The sequence below is a fragment of the Schistocerca piceifrons genome, chromosome X (assembly GCF_021461385.2).
Source record: "Schistocerca piceifrons isolate TAMUIC-IGC-003096 chromosome X, iqSchPice1.1, whole genome shotgun sequence".
In the NCBI taxonomy this organism is placed as follows: domain Eukaryota; kingdom Metazoa; phylum Arthropoda; class Insecta; order Orthoptera; family Acrididae; genus Schistocerca; species Schistocerca piceifrons.
Genome location: NC_060149.1, coordinates 310085905 through 310110274, shown reverse-complemented (window position 1 = coordinate 310110274; position 24370 = coordinate 310085905). Strand labels below are relative to the sequence as shown.

The 24370-nt window shown below is 40.8% G+C and overlaps 1 protein-coding gene across 1 annotated transcript in view; it reads left to right on the top strand.

The window, feature by feature from the left end:
* The window catches only part of LOC124722099 (MAM and LDL-receptor class A domain-containing protein 1-like), a 339161-nt gene that overhangs the window by 188376 nt on the left and 126415 nt on the right, over positions 1-24370 (top strand). Inside the window, exons 9-12 of the mRNA XM_047247296.1 lie at positions 5358-5542; positions 16085-16169; positions 21637-21807; positions 21999-22107. Of these exons, the coding sequence (XP_047103252.1) occupies positions 5358-5542; positions 16085-16169; positions 21637-21807; positions 21999-22107 (550 nt within the window). The remainder of the gene's footprint in view (positions 1-5357; positions 5543-16084; positions 16170-21636; positions 21808-21998; positions 22108-24370) is intronic.

Here is a 24370-nt window from a genome sequence, read left to right as displayed (position 1 = left end):
CCTGAAACCATCAAGCCACTTTGGGATTCGTGTAAAGAGGGGATACTACTATTTTACCTCAGGGTTGGAATAAATTACTACTTTGGATTCTTAGGAGGCCGCAGAATTCTTTTAAATTCGACAAATTTTAGGAATGTAAATTATAGATCTTGCTTTCATAGTACTGTACACGAACTTTACAGTTTTAAAATCACGTATTCAGATAACTCAAAACAGTATGACTGGCTGCTTTATGTTTTTTTCTGATCATATCTTCATGATTCATCTGTTCGGATACTTCCACAGAGTACAAAGTTGCAATGAGTAATTTTGCTAAGAGTTCCACAGTGAGCGCAGTTTGAAGTAATGGGCAATTTTGTTTTTCGCCAAGTCCACCTTTGAAGTAAATTTGTGTGGTAATGGATTTTTACTTTAGCCAACTCGAGAAACTGTTCTCCATTGATTTCTTGCATCAACTGAAAATTTGCACTAGAGTGTGGCACCTCAAGTCAATATAAAATAAAAGAATTGGGCATGCCAGGTGCAGAAATGCAGTTAAGTATATTATTAGATATACTGTAATTTCATCTCGTACTAGAGCACAGACAAACTGATAGCTGTTATCCTTTGTAGAACTTATTCTGATCATTTATCGTCTTTCATTCACACACTAACAAAGGAACGCCACGACGTTGGGATCACGGATTTACTTCAGGCTTTGCACACCTGTAGTAGGCCATTAAAGCAACTTAATGTGCAAGTAGTACGGTGCACTACCCTGGCAATTCCGAGAAAATCGCAAGAGACGTTTTATACGCCATGTAATTGATGTATCTGTGCGTAGGGGGCGTAAATTAGAGGCATGGTGGTCCAGTGGGTGTCGTTCGAGCTACGTAAGACGAACATGTATGAAGCGATGGTTCGACACGTGCTCAAACCTTCATGTTTGTAGTACAAGTGTAAATTCTGTGATATTCAAAAAATTTGCACTAACGTCGATTTGCAGTAGGGTTTTGGAACACATACTGTATTCGAACATTATGAAGTTCGTCGAAGAAAACGATTTATTGGCACACAGTCAGCACGGTTTCAGAAAATATCGTTCTTGTGAAACACAACTAGCTCCTTATACTCATGAAGTAATAAGTGCTATCGACAGGGGATGCCAAAGTGGTTCCATATTTTTAGATTTCCAGAAGGCTTTCGACACCGTTCCTCACAAGCATCTTCTAACCTAACTGCGTGCCTACGGAGTATCGCCTCAGTTGTGCGACTGGATTCGTGATTTCCTGTCAGAAAGGTCACAGTTCGTAGTAATAGACGGAAAGTCATCGAGTAAAACAGAAGTAATATCCGGCGTTCCCCAAGGAAGTGTTATAGGCCTTCTGTTGTTCCTGGTCTATATTAACGACATAGGAGACAATCTGAGTAGCCGTCTTAGATTGTTTGCAGATGATGCTGTCATTTACCGTCTTGTAAAGTCATCAGATGATCAAAACGACTTGCAAAATTATTTAGATAAGATATCTGTATGGTGCGAAAAGTGGCAATTGACCCTGAATAAGAAAAGTGTGAAGTTATTCACATGAGTACTAAAAGAAATCAGCTAAATTTCGATTACGCGATAAGTCACACAAATCTGAAGCAGTAAATTCAACAAAATACTTAAGGATTACAATTACAAATAACCTAAATTGGAACGATCACATAGATAATATTGTGGGTAGAGCAAACCAAAGACTGCGATTCATTGGCAGAACACTTAGAAGGTGCAACAGGTCTACTAAAGAGACTGCTTACACCACGCTTGTCCGCCCTATTCTGGAGTATTGCTGTGCGGTGTGGGACCCGCATCAGGTGGAACTGACGGATGACATTGAAAAAGTACAAAGAAGAGCAGCTCGTTTTGTGCTATTGCGAAATAGGGGAGATAGTGTCACAGCCATGATACGTGAATTGGAGTGGCAATCATTAAAACAAAGGTGTTTTTCGTTCCGACGGAATATTCTCATGAAATTACAATCACCAGTTTTCTCCTCCGATTGCGAAAAAGTTCTGTTGGCTCCCACCTGCATATGGAGAAATGATCATCACGATAAAATAAGAGAAACCAGGGCCCCGCACAGAAAAATTTAACTGCTCGTTTTTCCCGCGTGCCGTTCGAGAATGGAACGGTAGAGAGAAGGTGGTTCATTGAACCCTCTGCCAGGCACTTTATTGTGAATAGCAGAGTAATCACGTAGATTAAATGTAGATACACTATTCATTCTTGCTACATTAGCAACGTCTCATCTCTACACAGGTTGACTGCCAAATGGGGACTGCCTCTGTGTCTGCAGCTCGAAGCGAGGTGCAAAGTAATTCCAGATACCTTAGCAGATTGCATGTATAAGGGATTTCGCAAATAACGACAAGCACCCATTTTCCGGAAATCTCTATGCGTTTCTTTACTCACTTGTTGATAATTATAAATATATTTGATCTAATAATTAAATTTAATTAAAAACAGTAATTAGTCATACAACACTAAATTCACTAAAACTTCGTGCAAATACACGTGGTTTTTTTAATTATATTTCTTCTCAAATGTCATGTAAATTAAATAATATGGCCAGTGATGAAAATAATATGCATTGAAAATTAACAATGAGTGGGAGTGGAAGCGTCGCTATAAACACGTTCGTTTTACAAAGCTCGAACGCTAACCACTTCATCACCATGAACTGTAACATGCATCACCTACCCACAGATACATCAGTTATATAACCGACGCGTAAAACTTCTCGTGCAATTTTGTCGGAATTGCCAGAGTAGTGCACCTTACTACTTGCACATTGTGTTGTTTTAATGGCCTACGAAAGGCGTACAAATTTTGAAATTAATCCATGATCCGAACGTCGTGGCCTCCTCCTGTAAGATTAAAAACAAAAGAAAACATAAAATGGCAACTGTGTTAGTAATCATCTCAGGGTTGCTTTGGTGGATGTTGGTTATTACTGTGAGCCAAACAGAGCATTGTCAGATGTACTTTTACTTGTCTGCTTTAGTGTATCAGTCAGTGCTTGCTGACATGGTCAATGGTTGTGCATGTGTTTTGGCAGGCAGCATATCTGGATGACTGTCAGCTGTGTGCCTATGACAAGACTGGACCTCTGGCATTAGTGACAATGGTTCCCACTGCGTCTGTCCTCATATACAGAGCTCTGAGTGACCTGCAGGCCCAGCACCAAAACGTTCTACGCTCGGAGTACATTTCTCTGGGCGTAGCCTATACACACACCTGACTTGTCAGTTCAGATAATTTGTTGCTGTTGCACAACGCCCCCTTTTCCCGCACTCTCGCTAAGAAAGTTCCTTTCTAAAGATGTTCCTGCGTTATCTTGAGTAATTTTTAATTTGAGAGTATCTGGAAACTCTGTGTACCGTTGAGTCGTAAATTTTGCTGAGTTCCTTCGACTCTGTCTTCACTTGTACTACTATCTTGATCTACAGACGAAAACTTGTACTGTGTGCCAGTATTTTCTGTTTGACTACAAGACTTGCACTGTCTAGTACGATCTGGGGCAGCATTGCCCAGTTAAATGCTTCTTCTCCCTATCTGGAATAGGTTTCTTGTCCTCTTATACAGAAATATCAGTTATAACTGATCGGGAAACCACATGAGCGGATGAGGTGTTGCAAAGGGATTCAGTTTCACATCTCCTCCGATTTTCTTATCCCACTACTTATATCCCTCCCCCACTCTTGTAGCAGCCAAAATAGTCCAGAATATGCAAGACTCTTGTCTTGCTACAACAGCGGGGAGGGGGAGTTGTATTTTGCTATATACCGGGCGTTTTGCCTGGAGGAGTGATACAGTTGAAGAATGTGCATTCCAGATTTGCTGTCACTCTGTTTAATCAGGTTGTGCAGAAACGGGAGTTAGAAGCACTGGTGCTAATGGACAACAAGCTTCATAAAACAAAATTAACAGTCTAACATGGCATCCCTACTTCTGGCTACTGGTCACAGAGATTGGATGAAGTCACACTCATCTTCACCCCCCCCCCCCCCCCTCTCCCATAGCGCTGTCGGAAACTTCAAGCTCACCTCGTTGAAAACGTGTAAGGGAGAGATGCCTTTTCTAGGAGCGCTTCCACAATTTCTTCCTCAAATCAAGATAGCCAGATACAGTTTAATGGCTCTCTTCCAGGATGACAGTTCATTGCCTTAACAACAGTGCCATCAAGTCCGACCAAAAATGATAAAGATTTTCTTGCCATAACAGCAGGGGAGAGAGGTTGCATTTCGCTACATGGCAGGCGTATGAAGATAAGGGGAGAGAAACAAGCTGAATAAGCAGCCAAAGGTGCCCTTAGGAGTGACCTAACTGAAGAATGTGACTTTCACTGGCAGATTACAATCCCACTGTTTGACCAGGGTAAGAGACAGCGAGCGCCATATAGTGAAATTAACAATCTAACCATGACATTCCTAGTTCTGTTCGCAGAGATCGGATAAAATCACTCTCACTTGGCTCCATATGGAACAATGCCCCCTCATACAGTGGTATGGGTAAATTTAAGCTAACCTAGTTGAGAAAAGATAGGGGAAAGAAGCCTTATCAAAGGAACCTTCCCATTACATGTTTTAAATTACTTGCAAAAATCACAGAAGCTCAAGTCAGGATAGCCAGATAGATTTCAGCTGCTTTCTTCTAGCACACAAGTTCATTGTCTTAACAGCAGTGTCATCACGCCCATCCAAATGGTATTATTCAAAAAGTAAACAGAACTTGTTCCTCCTCGTAGATAGCAAACAATTCATCATAGTGTATTAATACACTTTTTTATAGTTTCGTCTTATATTACATTAATGGACTCTCAGAATAAGTTCCAGACAATCTTTCAGTATCTCGGTTTATTAAAATGGAACTCATTAAATTTCTAGTGCTAACGGCCCTGCCGCAGTGGTAACACCTGTTCCCCTCAGATCACCAAAGTTAAGCGCTGTAGGTCTTGGCTAGAACTTGGATGGGTGACCGTCCGGTCTGCCGATCGCTGCACTCAGCCCTTGTGAGGCCAGTTGAGGAACTACTTGACTGCGAAGTAGCGGCTCCGGTCACGAAACTAACAACGGCCAGGAGAACGGTGTTCTGAGCATATGCGCCTCCATATCCGCATCCAGTGACGCCTGTGGGCTGAGGATGACACGGCGGCCGGTCGGTACCGTTGGGGTTTCAAGGCCTGTCCGGACGAAGTTTAATTTTGAACTTCTACTGTTAGGGAGGAGGGTGAGGGGAATTAAATACTGAAGTTGTTGAGTGTTTTTTTCTGTATTACGATGACATGTATTTGTTCTCTGTTAACAAAGTCTTGCTCTTTCTATTATTCTTATAGGGCCTGACTCTCCAAAATGCCTTCGATTTTGGACACACATGTACGGGAATGGTATCGGAACGCTAAGTGTGATTCTCAGCGACGCACGTGAGGGCCAAGAGAAACTGTTGTGGAGCCTGTCAGGTGAGGCGGGCAATGCCTGGTATCAGGCGGAAGTTCCCATTTCGTCACTCAATCCTTACAAGGTACTGTAACCTCTCACTATAATGTTACCAGCACTGCAGCTAATACACGGTCCAGTCACATTAATCTGACCACCGCATATGCTAGACGTCAACGTTCAATAAACCATTCACTGACGGCAGGTGGCAGCACAAGCACTGGAGGACATATCACGAGCGTCGGAGAGATGCGGGAAACAGTGCACTCGTTGACGAAATGCGGAAACGTAGCTACACTACTGGCCAATGAAACTGCTACACCATGAAGATGACGTGCTACCGACGCGAAATTTAACCGACAGGAAGAAGATGCTGTGATATGCAAACGATTAGCTTTTCAGAGCATTCACAGAAGGTTGGCGCAGGTGGCGATACCTACAACGCGCTGACATGAGGAAAGTTTCCAACCGATTTCTCATACACAAACAGCAGTTGACCGGCGTTGCCTAGTGAAATGTTGTTGTGATGCCTCGTGTAAAGAAGAGAAATGCGTACCATCACGTTTCCGACTTTGATAAAGGTCGGATTGTAGCCTATCGCGATTGCGGTTTATCGTATCGTGACATTGCTGCTCGCGTTGGTCGGGATCCAATGATTGTTAGCAGAATATGGAATCAGTGGGTTCAGGAGGGTAATAACGGAACGCCGTGCTGGATCCCAATGGCCTCGTATCACTAGCAGTCGAGATGACAGGCATCTTATCCGCATGGCTGTAACGGATCGTGCACCACGTCTCGATACCTGAGTCAACAGATGGGGACGTTTGCAAGACAACAACCACCTGCACGAACAGTTCGACGACGTTTGCAGCAGCATGGGCTATCAGTTCGGAGACCATGGCTGTGGTTACCCTTGACGCTGCATCACAGACAGGAGTGCCTGCGATGGTGTACTCGACGACGAACCTGGGTGCACAAATGGCAAAACGTCATTTTTTCGGATGAATCCAGGTTCTGTTTACAGCATCATGACGGTCGCATCCGTGTCTGGCGACATCGCGGTGAACGCACATTGGAAGCGTGTATTCGTCATCGCCATACTGGCGTATCACCCGGCGTGATGGTATGGGTTGCCATTGGTTACACGTCTCGGTCACCTCTTGTTCGCGTTGACGGCACTTTGAACAGTGGACGTTACATTTCAGATGTGTTACGTTCCGTGGCTCTACCATTCATTCGATACCTGCGAAGAACTACATTTCAGCAGGATAATGCACGACCGCATGTTGCAGGTCCTGTGCGGACCTTTCTGGTTACAGAAAATGTTCGTCTGCTGCCCTGGCCAGCACATTCTCCAGATCTCTCACCAATTGAAAACGTCTGGTCAATGGTCGCCGAGCAACTGGGTCGTCACAGTATACAAGTCACTATTCTTGATGAACTGTGGAATCGTGTTGAAGCTGCATGGGCAGCTGTACCTGTACACGCCATCCAAGCTCTGTTTGACTCAATGCCCAGGCGTATCAAGGCCATTATTACGGCCAGAGGTGTTTCTTCTGGGTACTGATTTCTCAGGATCTATGCACCCAAGTTGCGTGAAAATGTAATCACATATCAGTTCTAGTATAATATATTTGTCCAATGAATACCCGTTTATCATCTACATTTCCTCTTGTTGTAGCAATTTTAATGGCCAGTAGTGTATTTATCTGACGTCCAGAAAGATAAAATCATTATCTTCCAGGGTGGAACCATTTCCGAAACGACTAAGTTTGTAAATTTTTCGCGTGCCGCCGTGGCCAACGTATACCGTGCGTAGCAAAATGGCGCTATTCAAAACTGTCTCCGAGGCAACTGTGGCGCACCACGGGCCATAGATGGCAGGTGTGAACGACGGCTGCGGAGATGCGTATGGGCGAATGGACGTGGAACTGTGGAACAACTGACCGTCCAGATGAACCAAGGTACTACCAACAGCATTTCACCAACGACCATGCAGCGAACTTCGCTGCGTATGGACCTCTGAAGCAGGCGCCTGGTTCACACCTATGTTGACTGCTGTTCATCAACGACGAAGGTTGGAATTTGCGCGCCAGTATCGCAACTGGACGTCCGCTGACTGGCGACAGGTGGCCTTTTCAGGTGAATTACGTTTTATGCCTCATCGGACAGAAGGCCGTTGGCGTGTACGACGTGAAACGTCTGACAGCAATCAAGGAGGGAGCTTTGTGGTCTGGGAATATTTCCGTGGTCTTCCGTGGGTGATCTCGTCATTATGGAAGGCACAACGGATCAACACAAGTATGTATCTATCCTTGGAGACCATGTCCACCCCTACGCACAGTGTTTTTCCTCGGCACGATGGCATCTACCTCCAGAACAATGCAACACGTCACACTGCTCGCAGTGTACGTGTGTGAGTCAGAGAGCATCAGGATTAGTTCACCGTACCCCCTGGCCACCAAACTTCCCAGATTTAAACTCAATCGAGAATCTGTGGGGCCATCTCGATCGAGCTGTTCGCGCCATGAGTCATCCACCGAGAAACCTAGCACAGCTAGCCATGCCACTGGAGTCGGCTTGGCTCCGCAGCCCTCTCTGTGGATAACATCGGAAGTTCACTGAGGCTTTCTGCGGATGATGCTGTGGTATATCGAGAGGTTGTAACAGTGGAAAATTGTACTGAAATGCAGAAGGATCTGCAACGAATTGACGCATGGTGCAGGGTATGGCAATTGAATCTCAATGAAGACAAGTGTAATGTGCTGTAAATACACAGAAAGAAAGATCCCTTATCATTTAGCTACAATATAGCAGGTCAGCAACTGGAAGCAGTTAATTCCATAAATTATCTGGGAGTAGGCATTAGGAGTGATTTAAAATGGAATGGCTATATAAAATTAATCGTCAGTAAAGTAGATGCCAGACTGAGATTCATTGGAAGAATCCTAAGGAAATGCAATCCGAAAACAAAGGAAGTAGGCTACAGTACACTTGTTCGCCCACTGCTTGAATACTGCTCACTGGTGTGGGATCCGTACCAGATACGGTTGATAGAAGAGATAGACAAGATCCGACGGAGAGCAGCGCGCTTCGTTACAGGATCATTTATTAATCGTGAAAGCGTTACGGAGATGATAGATAAACTTCAGTGGAAGACTCTGCAAAAGAGACGCTCAGTAGCTCGGTCCGGGCTTTTGTTGAAGTTTCGAGAACATACATTCACCGAGGAGTCAAGCAGTATATTGCTCCCTCCTACGTACATCTCGCGAAGAGACCATGAGGATAAAATCAGAGAGATTAGAGCCCACACAGAGGCATACCGACAATCTTTCTTTCCACGAACAATACGAGACTGGAATAGAAGGGAGAACCGATAGATGTACTCAAGGTACCCTCCGCCACACAGCGTCAGGTGGCTTGCGGAGTATGGATGTAGATGTAGATGTACCTTTCAGAACCTCACCAGTCTCTTCCTTCACGTCTCGCAAAGGTCGGCGCTGCAAAAGGTTGTTATTCAGGCTTTTAACAGGTGGTCACATTAATGTGACTGGACAGTGCATAACTTCTGTAATATTCTTGACAGTTACACTAGTTTCGGTTTTAAGTATTCCAAATTCATATGTTTGACTGGAAGGTGATTTGTGTCGCTTACATTGGTTTGTTCTCTAACTCACAGTACATTTTTGCAACAAAAAGGTTCAGAATTATAGGCTCCGCTACGCAAGCAGTAATCTACATGTTTTTAGAAACCTAAATCATTTACGAAAAGTTCTAGTGTTACCGATAGGACTCGTATCAATGTACGAGAGTGGTTTGAAAAGTTCTCGGAATCACCGCGAGAGGTCAGCGCTAGCGCAACGAGTTGTTCACGTGATATTCATTGGACTGTTGCCTGTAAAAACGTGCTACGTCAGTGCTCTTGGAAGAGAGCTGTGGCGGTAACGTGGCTCTGTTGTTGTTCCCGCGTAGCCGGCCGGAGTGGCCGAGCAGTTCTAGGCGCTACAGTCTGGAACCGCGAGACCGCTTCGGTCGCAGATTCGAATCCTGCCTCGGGCATGGATGTCTGTGGTGTCCTTAGGTTAGTTAGGTTTAAGTAGTTCTAGCGGACTGATGACCTTAGAAGTTAAGTCCCATAATGCTCAGGGCCATTTTGTTCCCAAGTAGTGATTTGCGAAGATGGAAGAAATCGAGATTTCAGCAGTGATTAAGTATTTCGTAAAGAAAGGTATGAAAGCAAAGGACATTCATGCCGATTTCAAGAATACACTGGGTGACTCTGCTCCTTCATATTCAACTGTTGCTAAGTGGACAAATGGATTCAAATTTGGTCGGAAGAGCTTAGATGATGACCCGCGCAGTGGTGGGCCGACATGTGTCACTCACTACTCCAGAAATAATTGCAAAAGTGTACAAAATGTTCATGGAGGATTACCAATTGAAAGTGCGTGATATTGCTCACGCTTGCCAGATGTCATCTGAAATGGTATATCACATTTTAACTGAAGAATTAGAAATTTCGCGTCACTAGGGCCTCCCGTCGGGCAAACAGTTCGCCAGGTGCAAGTCTTTCTATGTGACGCCACTTCGGCGACTTTGCGCGTCGATGGTGACGAAATGATGATGATTCGGACAATACAACACCCAGTCCCTGAGCGGAGAAAATCGCCGACCCAGCCAGGAATCGAGCCCAGGCCCTTAGGATTGACATTCTGTCACGCTGACCATTCAGCTACCAGGGGCGGACAAGAATTACAAATGATAAAATTATGTGCAAGATGGGTGCCGCGACTCTTGCGCGCCCGCACATATGTGAAGTCGTCACGGCAAAATTGCACGAACTAAGGCATGAATTGTTGCCACACCCGCCTTATTCACTTGATATGGCTCCGTTGGATTTCCATCTCTTCCCAAAACTGAAAATTCTTCTTGGTGGACGAAGATTTACTTCAGACGATGAATTGATAGCTGGAGTGGCCGAGCGGATCTAGGCGCTTCAGTCTGGAACCGCGCGACCGCTACGGTCGCAGGTTCGAATCCTGCCTCGGGCATGGATGTGTGTGATGTCCTTAGGTTAGTCAGGTTTACGTAGTTCTAAGTTCTAGGGGACTTATGACCTCAGATGTTAAGTCCCATAGTGCTCAGAGTCATTTGAACTATTTTGATAGCCAGAGTTGACAACTATTTTGCAGGTCTGGACGAAACTAATTTTCGAGATGGGGTCAAGGCACTGGAACATCGTTAGATCAAGTGCATTAATCTACAAGGAGACTATATTGAAAAATAAAAAAAAAGTTTTACTCATGTAAGGACTTCTTTTCTATTCCGTTCCGAGAACTTTTCAAAACACCCTCGCACAAAAGTTACCAACTACCCTTGAATTTCTACGAATTTGCCTGATTGTTTGAAAAAAGATCTAGACATAAAAGTGGAGGTAGTTTATCAACTTTTGACCATTGTAGAAAAGTTGCATCACGGAACAGCTCACTGAATACATACATTTCTGTCTGCTGTAGCGACTGTGGCCTTGCTGACCTTGCTCAGAGTCTAGAAAAATCTAAAATTTTAAAATTAATTACGTAAAAACTCTGTAGTTTCGGTATACAGGGTTAGTGACTAACAACTAACATCAGTGCCAGCGTACTAGTACCCAATATGGATAAATTTCAGTGATAAAGAGAACCGACACGTAATCCAGTAGTCTCAAAGGGAAATGGCATGTTCTAGTTCAGTAGTATAATATTCAAGAACTGCAGATTGTCCAAGAAAGAACTTATTTTGAACACACTTCTACGACGTACGGTTAGAAAACTATAGCGCGTATAGTTTTTCCCAACAGAATTTACGAAAATGTACTGAGAAGCACAACAATAACAATCATACTTTTGTTAATGTCGCGCGAGACGCTTGCAGACGTATTGAAAAATCGAACTGACATACGTCTGAAGTACGGCGGTTATTGTGTCACAAAAAGTTATTTACTAAGTTTTAAGAACATATTTGAAAAAACAAATGGAATATTAGTGTGCACGTCATTTTGCATAATTCGTGAGAAATGTTTGACTACGAGCAGTATTGAGGCTTGGAAACAGACATCACTCAAACATTACTTCATTTAATGCTGCGGAAGAAACTTAATAATATCCTAACTTCCTCTGCAAAACACTTTACAGTTATATGAAAAGTTTAAAACCGATGCAGATGTAATCTATGGTATCCACCAATCACCAATCATTATTATTAAAACCTGTGCGGGTTATACCAATATACAACGTTGCACATGTTGACTGTCCAGAAGCAGAAAAATTGGAGTTTGGGGAAGACTTCTATGCCCATTTAAAAAGTATATCGAAAGTGCACGAAAGCTATTATGACACTGGTTATATATACAAAGATAAATATCGATATAGCGACTTTTATGCAACATTTGGTTGTGGCAAACAAATTAAGGAAGAAGTGACTATATTCATGGAGAAAGAGTACACTATATGAATTTTTTGGACGTGTAACTGAGGAAATTACGAAGTAGTAAAAGTTATTTCAGTTGGCATAAAGCTCTAGGAAATAGCGTTAAATGAGGTCTTTCTCGCTCTGTTAACCTAGCTGGAAACAATTTTGCAGTAGCTCGGCAAAGGCATCAGAGACACAATATACATTCTAAGACACAAAAAAAAAAGAAAAGCGAAAAAAGCGTGAAGAAATTATCCGAATGGGACAGAAATCGGTAGATCTGAAGATCTGAGGTATGTACAGTCAAATAAATGATTACAGTTTTAGAAAAATCGGATGATTTATTCAAGAGAAATATCTTCACAAACTGAGCAAGTCAATAAAGGATTGGGCCATTCGGACCCTTATGCAGAGAGTTGTTCGGCTTGGCATTGATTGATAGAGTTTTTATATGTCCTCCTGAAGGATATCGTGGAAGAATTTTGTCCAATCGGCGCGTTCAGCTGGGGACAGAACCAGTTTCTTTTGTTTTAGAGTGTGTATTGTAACAAAGGTAATGGTACAGGTATGTGTAAAGAAACATGATATATAGCTAGTATTTAATAATTTCCAGAAAGCCATTGATCGTGTGCACCGATCATTAATAGGGCGGCCTCCGAGAGCATAAAATTTCTCTGGGTATTATCTAGAGGTTTTTGTAAATGTGTTTAAGTATGCCCAGAGGGACCATCAGAAAGCATTCATGCCAGCGCTGGCGTACATCAAGGTAGCTCTCTTGTGCAACGCAATCATAAATTGCCTGATTTTCGAAAATCCTGTAGGAATCTTTCATGAACCACTGACGTAACGCAAATTAACGTCGCACACTCCCTTGTGAGAGTAAATTGACCACTAGGACCAAACTTAATGTATTCAAAGCAGTCAGTCGACCAGCAGTTATGCATAGCAGTGAGATGAGGTTGATGAAGAAGATACTTGAGCGAAGGATGTGTGTGTTGCGCTTTTTATCTGGAACTGCCATGAGGACAAAATCACCAGCGGCTGCATAAGCAATATTTTTAAATAACTATAATTACAGAAAGGTTTACTCAATGCAGACTGAAATGATGCTACGACGTCTTGTGTGCGGCGAGGAAAAACAAAATGCTCTCCGTCGCTACGAGTAAAAGACATAAAGGCAGACTCTGCCTACTCAGTTGAGCTGTGTCAAAAAGACATGGAAAATAAGAATGAGTCGAACAGGTTGCATACCAGTAAAAAAAATGACGTCGCAATATGTCAGGAAAGAGAAAGATGTCAGGTGTACAACAGTTAAAATCTTTCCATATTTGACGAACATGAGAAGCTTGCCGAAAGTGAATGTGGTTTTTGTAGTATATGTACGAGAACTTGATGGATTTTTTTCCTGTCATTATGATTTTCTTATCAAGACGTGTTACAAAACAACAATAGTCTCCTTTTAGTCTCACTGAAGATCCAAATAGCCGAATTTTCGTGTAAGATCATAGGACACCTCACTTGCATTCGAACGACCATTGTTTTCTGAAGAACACGATTCCAGGGTAATGTGCTGGTCATATCTAACGAAAGGGCTTTGTTGATTGTCTGTAACATTTGACGATCTCTATGAATACATCTTGGGAGTTTCATTTGCAGGGATACACAGAAGTGAAGGTTTTCTTCCAAACACTGTTTTTTTTTTTTTTTTTTTTAAGCAGATATGAGACTCTGAACGCCATTCCTATAATAGTGACCATTTGATTAGTGTATGGTCATAAATGGACTTATTTTGTGAGATTTAGATACTTACTCCACGTAACTGTAACTCTTTTTACGAAAAGTGGTGTTAGCCGCTGTTACGGGAGATATTAGATTCATTTCATTGCTTTTCGTTTGCATTTATTACGAAGCCTTATATGGCGCTGCTCTGAGCAGAATTATGGAACTGAAGGAGATTTTCTAGCAAATCGGATCAGATGGCAAGGAACGACAACACGCACAAGTTAACGCACGAATGACTTATATTCTCAGTATATGAAAGATAGGATATAAGATGACGATAATCGAAATGTTTTCTGCGATCTCTCTTTCGTAGACTGTCAGTCAATTTTGGACTTAAATTTGATCCATAACTTTAGGTATACTTCATTAATAAATTACAGAACAATACGTTAGCATCAGTGACCGCTATTGTCCGACCCTTTTCAAAAGTCACATCAATCTTCAGAAGTCGTACTTGTGCAACAAAGTTCTTCATAGTTATCGTAAGCAGCCAATCACCAAAGAGATCATAGATTTATAGTGGTACGGATGTCATTACTTAAAGTTTTTAGTTTTTTAAAACTAAAAACAGCTTAATTTTAATGTCTTCCTTTTGTAGAAATTTATGCCACAATCAGTGATTTTTGTAAATGCAGATATCAAACTAGATGAGTAACCTTCATTCAGTAGATGGCAGGAAATATGTCAGACCAATCTGTGATGATTTTTTCATTCGGTACGACCTCGTCCAAGAGCAATACAGAGCTGTTTGCAAAATGACGTGCAAAATGTTTTTCTCACTGCTGCAGTTTATCTGAAATGTAAAGTTATAGATCTGTTTCTTCTTTAGGAAAAACATTTCGTTTTTCGACATTTGATGTTTCCTTGCTATTCCATAATGTAAAATTCAGTTTTGCACTGTGAAATGTAAATTAATTTAGAGATTCGATTCGAGAATCAGTATTTATTGACTCCATAACGTAAAACTTTTGCATGATGACTAAATAAAGCTGGAAGAACTACTTTGTGTTAAATTGTAATAAGATGAAGATTTAACATTACAACCCCTGTAAGAAATTTTTATCCGTTTAAGTGATAGACGAACTAAACGGTAAGAATACCGCATACATACAAAATCGAAGTGAGCACTGGACGTAATTAATGTGACAAATTCAAGAGAAATACAGTAGTTTATCACGGGTGAGATGTAAATGTTTATAAAGAAAAACTGTAATAAAAATCTTGCAAAAATCTCGAAAAAATATGAACAAGGAGAAACAAATAAGTCAAGAAATAATTTCATGCATTTAGGAGAATTTATTACGCTTTCTACTTTTATAGTAATTAAGTTTATACCAGTTAGACTTACAGTACTAAGTATTGCGTATAATACGACCAGTCTTCAGAGAATATTTCGTATTTTGCAGAAATTATGAAAAACTGCTTTGTGAATAGGGTCTTGTTACCAGTCACAATAAAAGGTGATTTTATTCAACACATGATCCGTTTCGGGTTTCTGCCCATCTTCAGGTGGTTTACATTCAGGTGTGTGATTCCACTCTCAGTGTTCGACATTATTGTTTAAATCAGAAACAAGTAATGTGATGTTGACTAAATAGTCACAAATGAAACATCTGGAAGTGCCTAAGCGACATTTGTTGCAAAATGTTGCAGTACTTACATGCAGCTGGTGTATCCATATTGTTTTCAGATTACATTTATCGTATTTTTGTTCAAAAACATTTCGTTTTTCATTCGTTATTAGTCACCATGCTAATTATTGGAGCTTCCATATTATGTCTGAAGTTACCAATATCTTAAGTGATACTACTTTGTCAAAGACATAATATGGGAGCACTGATAATTAGGATGGTGACTAATATGCAGTTACCGAATAAAAAACGAAATATGTTTGCACAAAAATGTGACAAATGCAGTGTGAAAATGATATGGATACACCAGCTTTGCGTAAGAGCTGTAGTATTTTGCAAGTTGCTTAGCCACTTCCAAATGTTTCATTTGTGTCTATTTAGTCATTATCACATTATTTGTTTTTTATTTAGCCCATGATATCCAACACTGAATATGGAAACGTATACTTGAGTGTAAAACGCCTGAAGATGGCACAAGTCCAAAACGGGTTGTGTGTAAAATAAAATCACCTCCTTTAGTGACTAATTGCGGTTATTATTCTACACCCTGTAAAGGAAGAGTCACGGAGTTCACCTGCATCCATTATGTATAAAATACATGCTTTGTGAATGGTATAATGGCACTATATCACGAATAGGAAATGATTTGATGTTAAAAGAATGAATTTTGCAAAAAAATATTAGTGTATGTACTGTTATTAGTGTAAAAAAGTTCAGCATGGCACAAAATTTATTGTACTGAAGTTGAAAATTTCTTACTACAGATAATATTTGCTGGTAAAGTTGGTCGCAACAGCCTGGGCGACATCGCTCTGGATGACGTCTCGCTTACACCTGGCAGCTGTCCAAGTAAGGCACTGGGCTATTATTCTCACATTAAATGCATTAACTTTTCCTAGGCCACAAGGCGATAAAGATAGACGTGTAGTACTATAGCAGACACAATGCCTTTATTATTTTTACAGTACTGACTAAAACATGATAATGATAGCAAGAAAAACTTTTATTGGAAAAGTTATAATATTCGTCGTTCTAACGCTTAAATTAAATTATTTGCATGACTGTAAAATTTTAGATCAAATATTCTTGTATTCTGAGTTCCAACTTTATATGCAGAGTAAAATTAACTTCCCCTACATGATCGTACAATATTTCTGTATGAAACTCCGTGGTTTGGATTTCTCACAATAATGCTTTTATCCATTATGGATGAACAACACTGCCACAGTGATGAATAAAGGTATCTTGAAATTATTGCAACACGTCGCCATTTGTTTATTGTTGAATTCTTTTATTATTCCATTACCAGTTTCGTACCGCCTAGTGAGTTATCATCTGATGGTACATATGTATTGACTGTCTGCAGCAGTGTGGGAGTCCTGTAGCTGTGGCAAGATGTACAAACGTATCCGTTTGTTGTATGCTGGTGTACACAGTATTCTGGAAAACGTAATGAATGTTTCCCAGTGACGTTCAATGTACTACACTCTACACACTTAGCTACAGGTTACATGTTCCACTTGCTTTACAAAACGTAAACAAACCATACATCTTGCCACAGCTACATGGCACCCACACTGCTGCAGACAATCAGTAAATATGTCCCATCTGATGATGAATTGCTAGGTGGTTAGAAACTGGTAATGGGATAATAAAAGAATTGAAGAACAAGACAAAAGGCCGTTGGGTGCAGTAATTTGAAGAAACCTCTCATAATAATGTTAGTAAGGGGGCAAGACAGATTCTGAGCCATCTTGAGGGTTGCCTACATCAGGGGCAGGTATGCACTCAGGGCAAACCTGCACCTTATGTAGGCAACCCACAAGGTGGCTCAGAATCTGTCTTGCCCCCCTACTAATGTTTTAGGATCTTCTTGTCCTCTAAGTATTTAGCTATGGTGCAGGCTGTTGCAATGCCTGTTTCTTCCTCAGTCTTCCGATGTCATTTTTTTCGCATCTGTTACAGATGTTCACACTATCCTCTATTATTGCCATTTTATTATTCAGTGGTTCTGTTTTAATTTCTTGTTTTAGTATCCACATTTAGCTACTAGTGTAACAAAGTAAATTTCAGCATTTATTCTTATTATTAAAAAAAAAAACTTTGAAAATAGCTGCTAAGGCTCAGTGACCGTGTCAAAATTATATTAGAACAAATAAGCCCTTGGTCACAAATATCAAGTCAAAATTGACCAGGTTTCGACGCTACTATGAGTGTCGTCTTCAGAATTAGACTAACTGTTCTAAAACATATTAGGTATATAATACATTAATAAAATAAAGTTTGTACTGACTGGAAAAAGATGCAGTACTTATGAGTCACATATTGAAAAAGATCTAAGCCGGAAAGGCGACGTCATGAGTAGTTGTGAGATGAGCCGCTAAGGGCTGCTCGTACTGTGAACAAGGCTTGCAACAAGACTTATTATTGATTTACATCCAACTACACACGAATAGCACACAAAAAACAATCGGCCAATGACAAAGAAACTTGGCAGTTACGTCACAATATCACTTCAAGTTGTTCAGTCCATTATTTCAGGCTTACAAACATGTAAACAACACTTGTGATAATAAGGGAAAAAATTACATTTTCTGTTGGTTTGCAATCTTAGGATATTACTAGAAGATATGAATTTAATGTTACAACATTGACATATACATTGAAGATACTGAAACAAAAAATTTGTTAATGCTGAAAAATGAGTTGGACGTATGAACAGATCTAAAAACCGGAAATGCAGAAGCACCAGAACTGACCATGAGGAGAAAGAGACAAAAACATTCGACACAATAATACATTGTAATATGCTGGCATTAAGAGATTCGTGAAATGATGGTGGTGCTTATCACTGTAGAAAAAGGGAAAGAGCAAGTTGACTCTGAATCTACGGGAGCGTTCAGTAACTAATGTAACACTTTTTTTTGTCGGCCAGTTTAGGTTGCTAAATGCAGCATTTGTTGTGGGATATCATGGAATATTCCCGCTGCAGCGTCTAAAGTTTCACGAAGCTCCAATAGGTGGCGACTCTATAAGTCGGCTTCAAAATGGCGTCTGTAACTGAGGTATGTCATTGAGTTTCTTTTGGCTGTAAACCAAAGCATCGCAGATGTTCATAGGCGCTTGCAGAGTGTCTGGAGAACAGGCAGTGAAGAAAAGCACTGTGAGTCGTTGAGCGAGACATCTGTCATAATAGCAACAAGGTCGCGCAAACCTGTCCAGTTCCCCGTGTGCCTGCTGCCGCACACAGCTGTGACTCCTGCAATGCTGGACTTCAGCGTGTTCATCACCATAAAAATGCAAACGAACTTCCCTTCATGACAAAGCAACGCCTGACACAGGTCTGCGCACCTGGGAGGAGCTCAGAAGATTTCAGTGCAGTGTTGTTCCTCATCCGCCATACATCCAGGATCTCGCACATTCCGACTTCCATGTGTTTGGCCCAATGAAGGATACACTCCGCGGGAAGCAGTACGAGGATAATGGGGAGATTATTGATGCAGCCGGACGTTGGCTCCGACGTCGATCAGTAGACTGGTAGCACACAGGCATAGTGGCCCACCAAGTAAGGTGGCTTAAGGCCGTCACATTCAAGGGAGATTATGTTGAAAACTACGGTTTTGTAGCTCAGAGTGTGGGGAATAATGTGGTGTATCGTAATCCAGAATAAAATCAATTTGCTTTCAGAAAAAATATATGTTGCATTACTTATCGAAAATTCCTCGTAATTTAGCGTAATAGTTTCTTAAAAGTATATTTGACTAAAACAGCAGGTTGCGGAGCAGAGAGAGAGAGTATGGACGCACTCAGAACGTCAGTTTTGAATATCGTGTGCAGTGGAATTAAATGTGGCAAATACATTCGGATAATACTACTTGCGAGAAGAGAGATTACACCAACAAGATGTCAACTTTAGTTGATAATTGTAACGGCAGTTCTCACTAATTACGTTTCTGTGAGAACTGATTCCATTCTGTGTCTACTATAAACATCTGCAGGAGGCTGCAGCGTCGGTTTAGAGTAGGCAGACTGCTCAACTTGTCGAACGACTCGGCGATCTGATACCGTAGTTAAGGCAGTGCACTTGTATTTGTGGAGAGCGGTGCTCAAATCAGTGTCACGCAATCCTGATTTAGATCTTTTGTGGTTACGCTAAATCTTTCTAGAGGCAAATGTCGGAACAATTTCGAAAATAAAGTCATGACTGATTTCCTTCCTCGCCATTGTCAATGCTAACTTGTGTTTCGTCGATAGAACGCACAATTATAGCCTTATTTCGTCCCTTGGAAAATACTCTGTGTGATGCCACAAGGAGAGAGGAACAGTGGGACGTGAATGACCTTTCACTTGACATTCAAAAGCAAAATTGGTACTTTTTGCAGACGGTACTAGTTTTATAATAAATTCCATCAGAGAGAAAGCAACAGAAGAGTTGGTAAAGGATATTTTCCAAGAATTTTTAAGTGGTTCTCTGAAAAATGGACTTTTCCTAAATTTTGAGAAAACACAGTACATTCAGTTCTGTACAAAAAATAGAGTCATACCAACAACCGATATAGCACATAAACAGGAGTTAGTAAATAAGGTAATTCATGCTCCAAATTTTTGGGTGTGGATGTTGATGAAAACGTGAACTGGAAGAAGCATATTATTGAGCTCCTCAAACAATTAAGTTCAGCCACTTTTGCTCTTCCTACAATTGGTACTCTTGGAGACAAACGTATCAGTCTCCTGACATATTTTGCATGTTTTCACTCAGCAATGTCGTACGGAGTAATTTTCTGAGGTAACTCTTCACACAGAAAGGAAGTATTGATTGCATAAAAGCGAGCAGTAAGAATAATATGTGATGTTCACCCACGGACATCATGTAGGTACCTCTTCAAGAAGCCAGACATCTTAACTACGTCGTCACAATACATGTAATCGCAAATGAAATCAGTCATAAATAATCCCTCACAACTTGAAAAGAACAGTGATGCCCATACTTATAACACTAGACGGAAAATGGGCCTTGTTACCCATTATTAAAGCTGTCAGTGGCTCAGAAAGGAGTTAAACATGCAATAACAAAAATTGATTATTTGCCAAATAACATAAAATGTCTGACAGGTAGCGAAGAAAGTTTTAAATCTAATTTAAAACCATTTCCTCTAGACAGCTTCTTCAATTCCACTGATGAATTTTTACTTAAAAACTGGAATCCAGTAAAAATAAAAGTAGAAAAATGAAAAAAACATGATATTTAACTGTAGTTGCAAGAGTAGAGCTAAAATAACAGTATGTTCGTTAATGTTGACACTAATAATACATACATATCGTTTAAACTGACTCATTCCACATCATTTCGATAAAAGAATCGTCAAAATAATCTATGGAACATGTAACTCACTAAATAACAGAATGCGGCTGAGATAGGAATAACCTATGACGGCATGAACGCCATAGCGTTCTTCAGTCACGAAAAGATGATACAGATGAGCAGCTCATCTGCGTATTGAGAATTTCTAACACCAAACGACAGATTCATTGCGGAATATCACAGGAAGGTCTTAGAGTGTGTTTCATCATAGTTTTAGTTTCTTATACCTCTGGCCGCGAGACGCGGAACAGATCGGAGGTAGCAATGTCGCCAGGATATTCAGGACACCATGTTTCACCTGAATGGTTCATTCTCTCATGTGATACAAATGTCCGACGCCCATCCTCATAATTTCAACACGTTACCTCATCTAGGAAGACCTCTACATTGTTTTGCATTTCTGGTTTGGTAATAATCTTGGTATCTCTTCATCATTCGCAGAAGACTCTACTTGTCGAGCAGAACTGTGTTGAACAATCTGTCTTCGGTGAATAAAAAAAGGGACGCTCCACGAAGTAATTATCCAAATGGGGAGGAAATCGGTATATGTGATGTACATGTACAGACAAACAAGGGGTTACAATTTCAGAAAAATTGGATTATTTATTCAAGAGAAAGAGCTTAACAAATTGAGCAAGTCAACAATGCGTTGATCCACTTCTGGCTTTTATGTACATCACATCTACCGATTTTCATCCCATTCGGATAATTCCTTCGAGGTGCCTCGGTTGAAACTCTAACCTTCCTTCCGCCCGACGAATATTTCTTGTAGTTCCCTACAACTCAGGCCTTTAAGTTTTAGTGACATTATCCCGAGAACCACTGCACACCACTCGCAATTCTGTAAGAAATTTTCCAGTTTTTTTATAGTTCCACCTTTTCTCCGTGGAATACGTCAGTAGAACTTCATTGTTGCAGATTTTGTATGTCAAACTTGTGTTTTGTTTCATAAAGCGACTCCACAAATTGCTGCTGCTATTCCCGGAGACTGTACTTTCGAAATTGACGAGTGTGGCTGGAGCAACACAGGGGCTCGAGATAACACGGACGATATCGACTGGGAGCGTGTGTCCGGACAAGCGACGCGAACCAACACGCAGGACCACACGCTTGGAACAGAAAAAGGTGAAAATGCAAAAATTTCCTCATTTCAAAGAGGAGCTACCAGCGAGCATACAATTTCTTTCTTGGTTGTCTTGTGAAACCGAAATTATTCAGCAAATTCTACAGACAAATGATATGGTTATTTGGTAAATAGCATTAACGACGTGACATTTTATCTGGTGTACTAAACCACTTTTTTGTATTTATTTCAGGCTTCTTGATGACACTTGCAAGAAACAATGTTTTGCGCCCCGGCAGTAGGGCGTGGTTTCTGTCGCCCGAGTATAAGGGAAGTGAAAACGCACAGTGTCTTTCCTTTTGGTAAGTCCTCGTCTTCAGAAATGACAACATCTTTCACTTCATGTCCAGTCTTAATTCACTTATTTTCCATTTCAGAGCTTAACTATTCAACACAGTACTTTCGAGTTTCCTCTGTGTGTGCACATTAGAAAGATATTTCTACCCTAGTAGCTGACTGATCTGACAAAGCAGCTATCCAAAGAGGTCTCAACCTGCAACAAAGTTTAGGGTTCCTATGAAAAAACGGCGTTTCGCACGGTGTTCATTCTATTGTTTGAAATGTGGTGGCTTGTGATCTCATCCCATGTGTTCGTGTGTACCTCCAGTGGCACGAAACGTTAGGGATACCGAGATCGGCACGGAAAGGCTACTGTTAGAAACAAATGTGGCGAAACGAAGAAAAATGTATGAGTAACTTGGGGACTTACTACAGTGTGGAAATTTGTGGCAAGGACTATGGGACCAAACTGCTGAGGTCATCGGTCCATAGGCTTACACACTAATTAAACTAACTTAAACTAACTTACGCTAAGGACAACACACACACACACGCCCGAGGGAGGACTCGAGCCTCCGATGGGGGGGCAGCCACACGAACCGTGGCAAGGCGCCCAAGACCGCACGGCTACCCCGCGCGGCTTACTACAGTGTGCTTGAAACTGAAGAAAGTTACCACTACAAATACAGGTGTGTGTAGTGTTTGTAGTTATTCAAACACCCATTAACATGCATCGTTTTCTATTCAAAATCCAGGCAACTCTCAAATAGACACTCAGTGCTCTGCCTAACATGCATCACGGCTATCTCGACAGAGCTAGTTCATTAAACTAAAAAAACTTAAATTTTTTAAATAAAGCATTCATATTCATACAGTGAGAAACTGTTCACGAGTTCTTTCATGATCTGTTTTCAGTTCACACAGTGATAATCATAGGAGCCACTTACATGGCGTATACTGCTTCCTAACACCATCACTCTTCTTGATTTCACAGCATTCGGCGATAATGTCACCAACAATTTCTACACTTCTCCAACATTTTACTTTTGACGGCGTATGATCCATCTTAACCACATGAAAGATTGATCATTGTAACTACGGTCGTTCCACATCTCTTCTTCTCTTCTACACTTCTCCATCATTTTACTTTTGACGGCGTATGATCTATCTCAACCACATGAATGATTGATCATTGTAAATACGATCGTTCCACATCTCTTCTTCTCTTCCTTCTGTCAGAGAAACTACTGTTGTAAGAACGAATTTCTCTGCGATTGTACTTACCCAGATTTGCAGCTGCGCTATTTAAAAATTCCAGTTTCTTACATGGTGAAAGTTCATATAAATAAAAGAATACGTCACTAAAACAGGAAATTTGCAACGCTTATATTGATGAGAATGGCGTAATTCTGTAGCTTGATTTAGCGCAGTGAAATGTGCTTTCATTATGAAGTGAAGATATATTTACATCTTTATCTACCGCCATATTCCGTAAATCGCTGTGAAATGCACCATATATTGGGGTTTCTTTCCGTTCCATTGGTGAATATAATACGGGAAATATGACTTTTTAATCGTCTCTGTGTGATCTGTAATTAATCAAAGTTTGTCTAATCGAGTCCTACGGAACATTATCTAGTGGGCTATATTATATTTTTAAATTCTTCGCGTAATGCTGGTTCCTTCAAATTATGACAGTAGGTAGGCTCCTGCGGGATAGCTGACGTCCATCTTCAAGTGTCTATCGGTTCATGTTTTACAGTAACTTCATGGCGCTCTTCCACGCGCCAAACAAACCTGTGGCCTTTCGAGTTGCCCTTCTTTGAATTCAATCAATATTTCCTGCTAGTATTATCTGATACGGGTTCCACAGGCTTGATCATTATTCTTGGGCGGGCTGTACGAGCGTTTTAAGCAACCTCCTTTGTGGTCTGACTGCATCCTCTCAACATTCTAGTAATGAACGGAAATCTGCCATTCCCTTTACCTATAACTGAGCCTATGTGATCATTCCACTTCATAGCCCAACAAATTATTAAATCTATGTATTTTATGACTTCATTAACTCCAGTTGTGAATTATTCACATTTTGTAAATAAAACATTAATTTTTTTCGTTTTAGCACAAAGAGATGCAACACGAGTCCCGCAGAAGTTGTCATTAGCTTCAATAACCCCCTTTTTTAAAAGAATCACATAGACGAAGACAAATAAACAACCAGTTGGACTAAGTATCATTTTAATCATAATTTTCCGTCATTTTTCTTCATATTATAAAATATGGAAG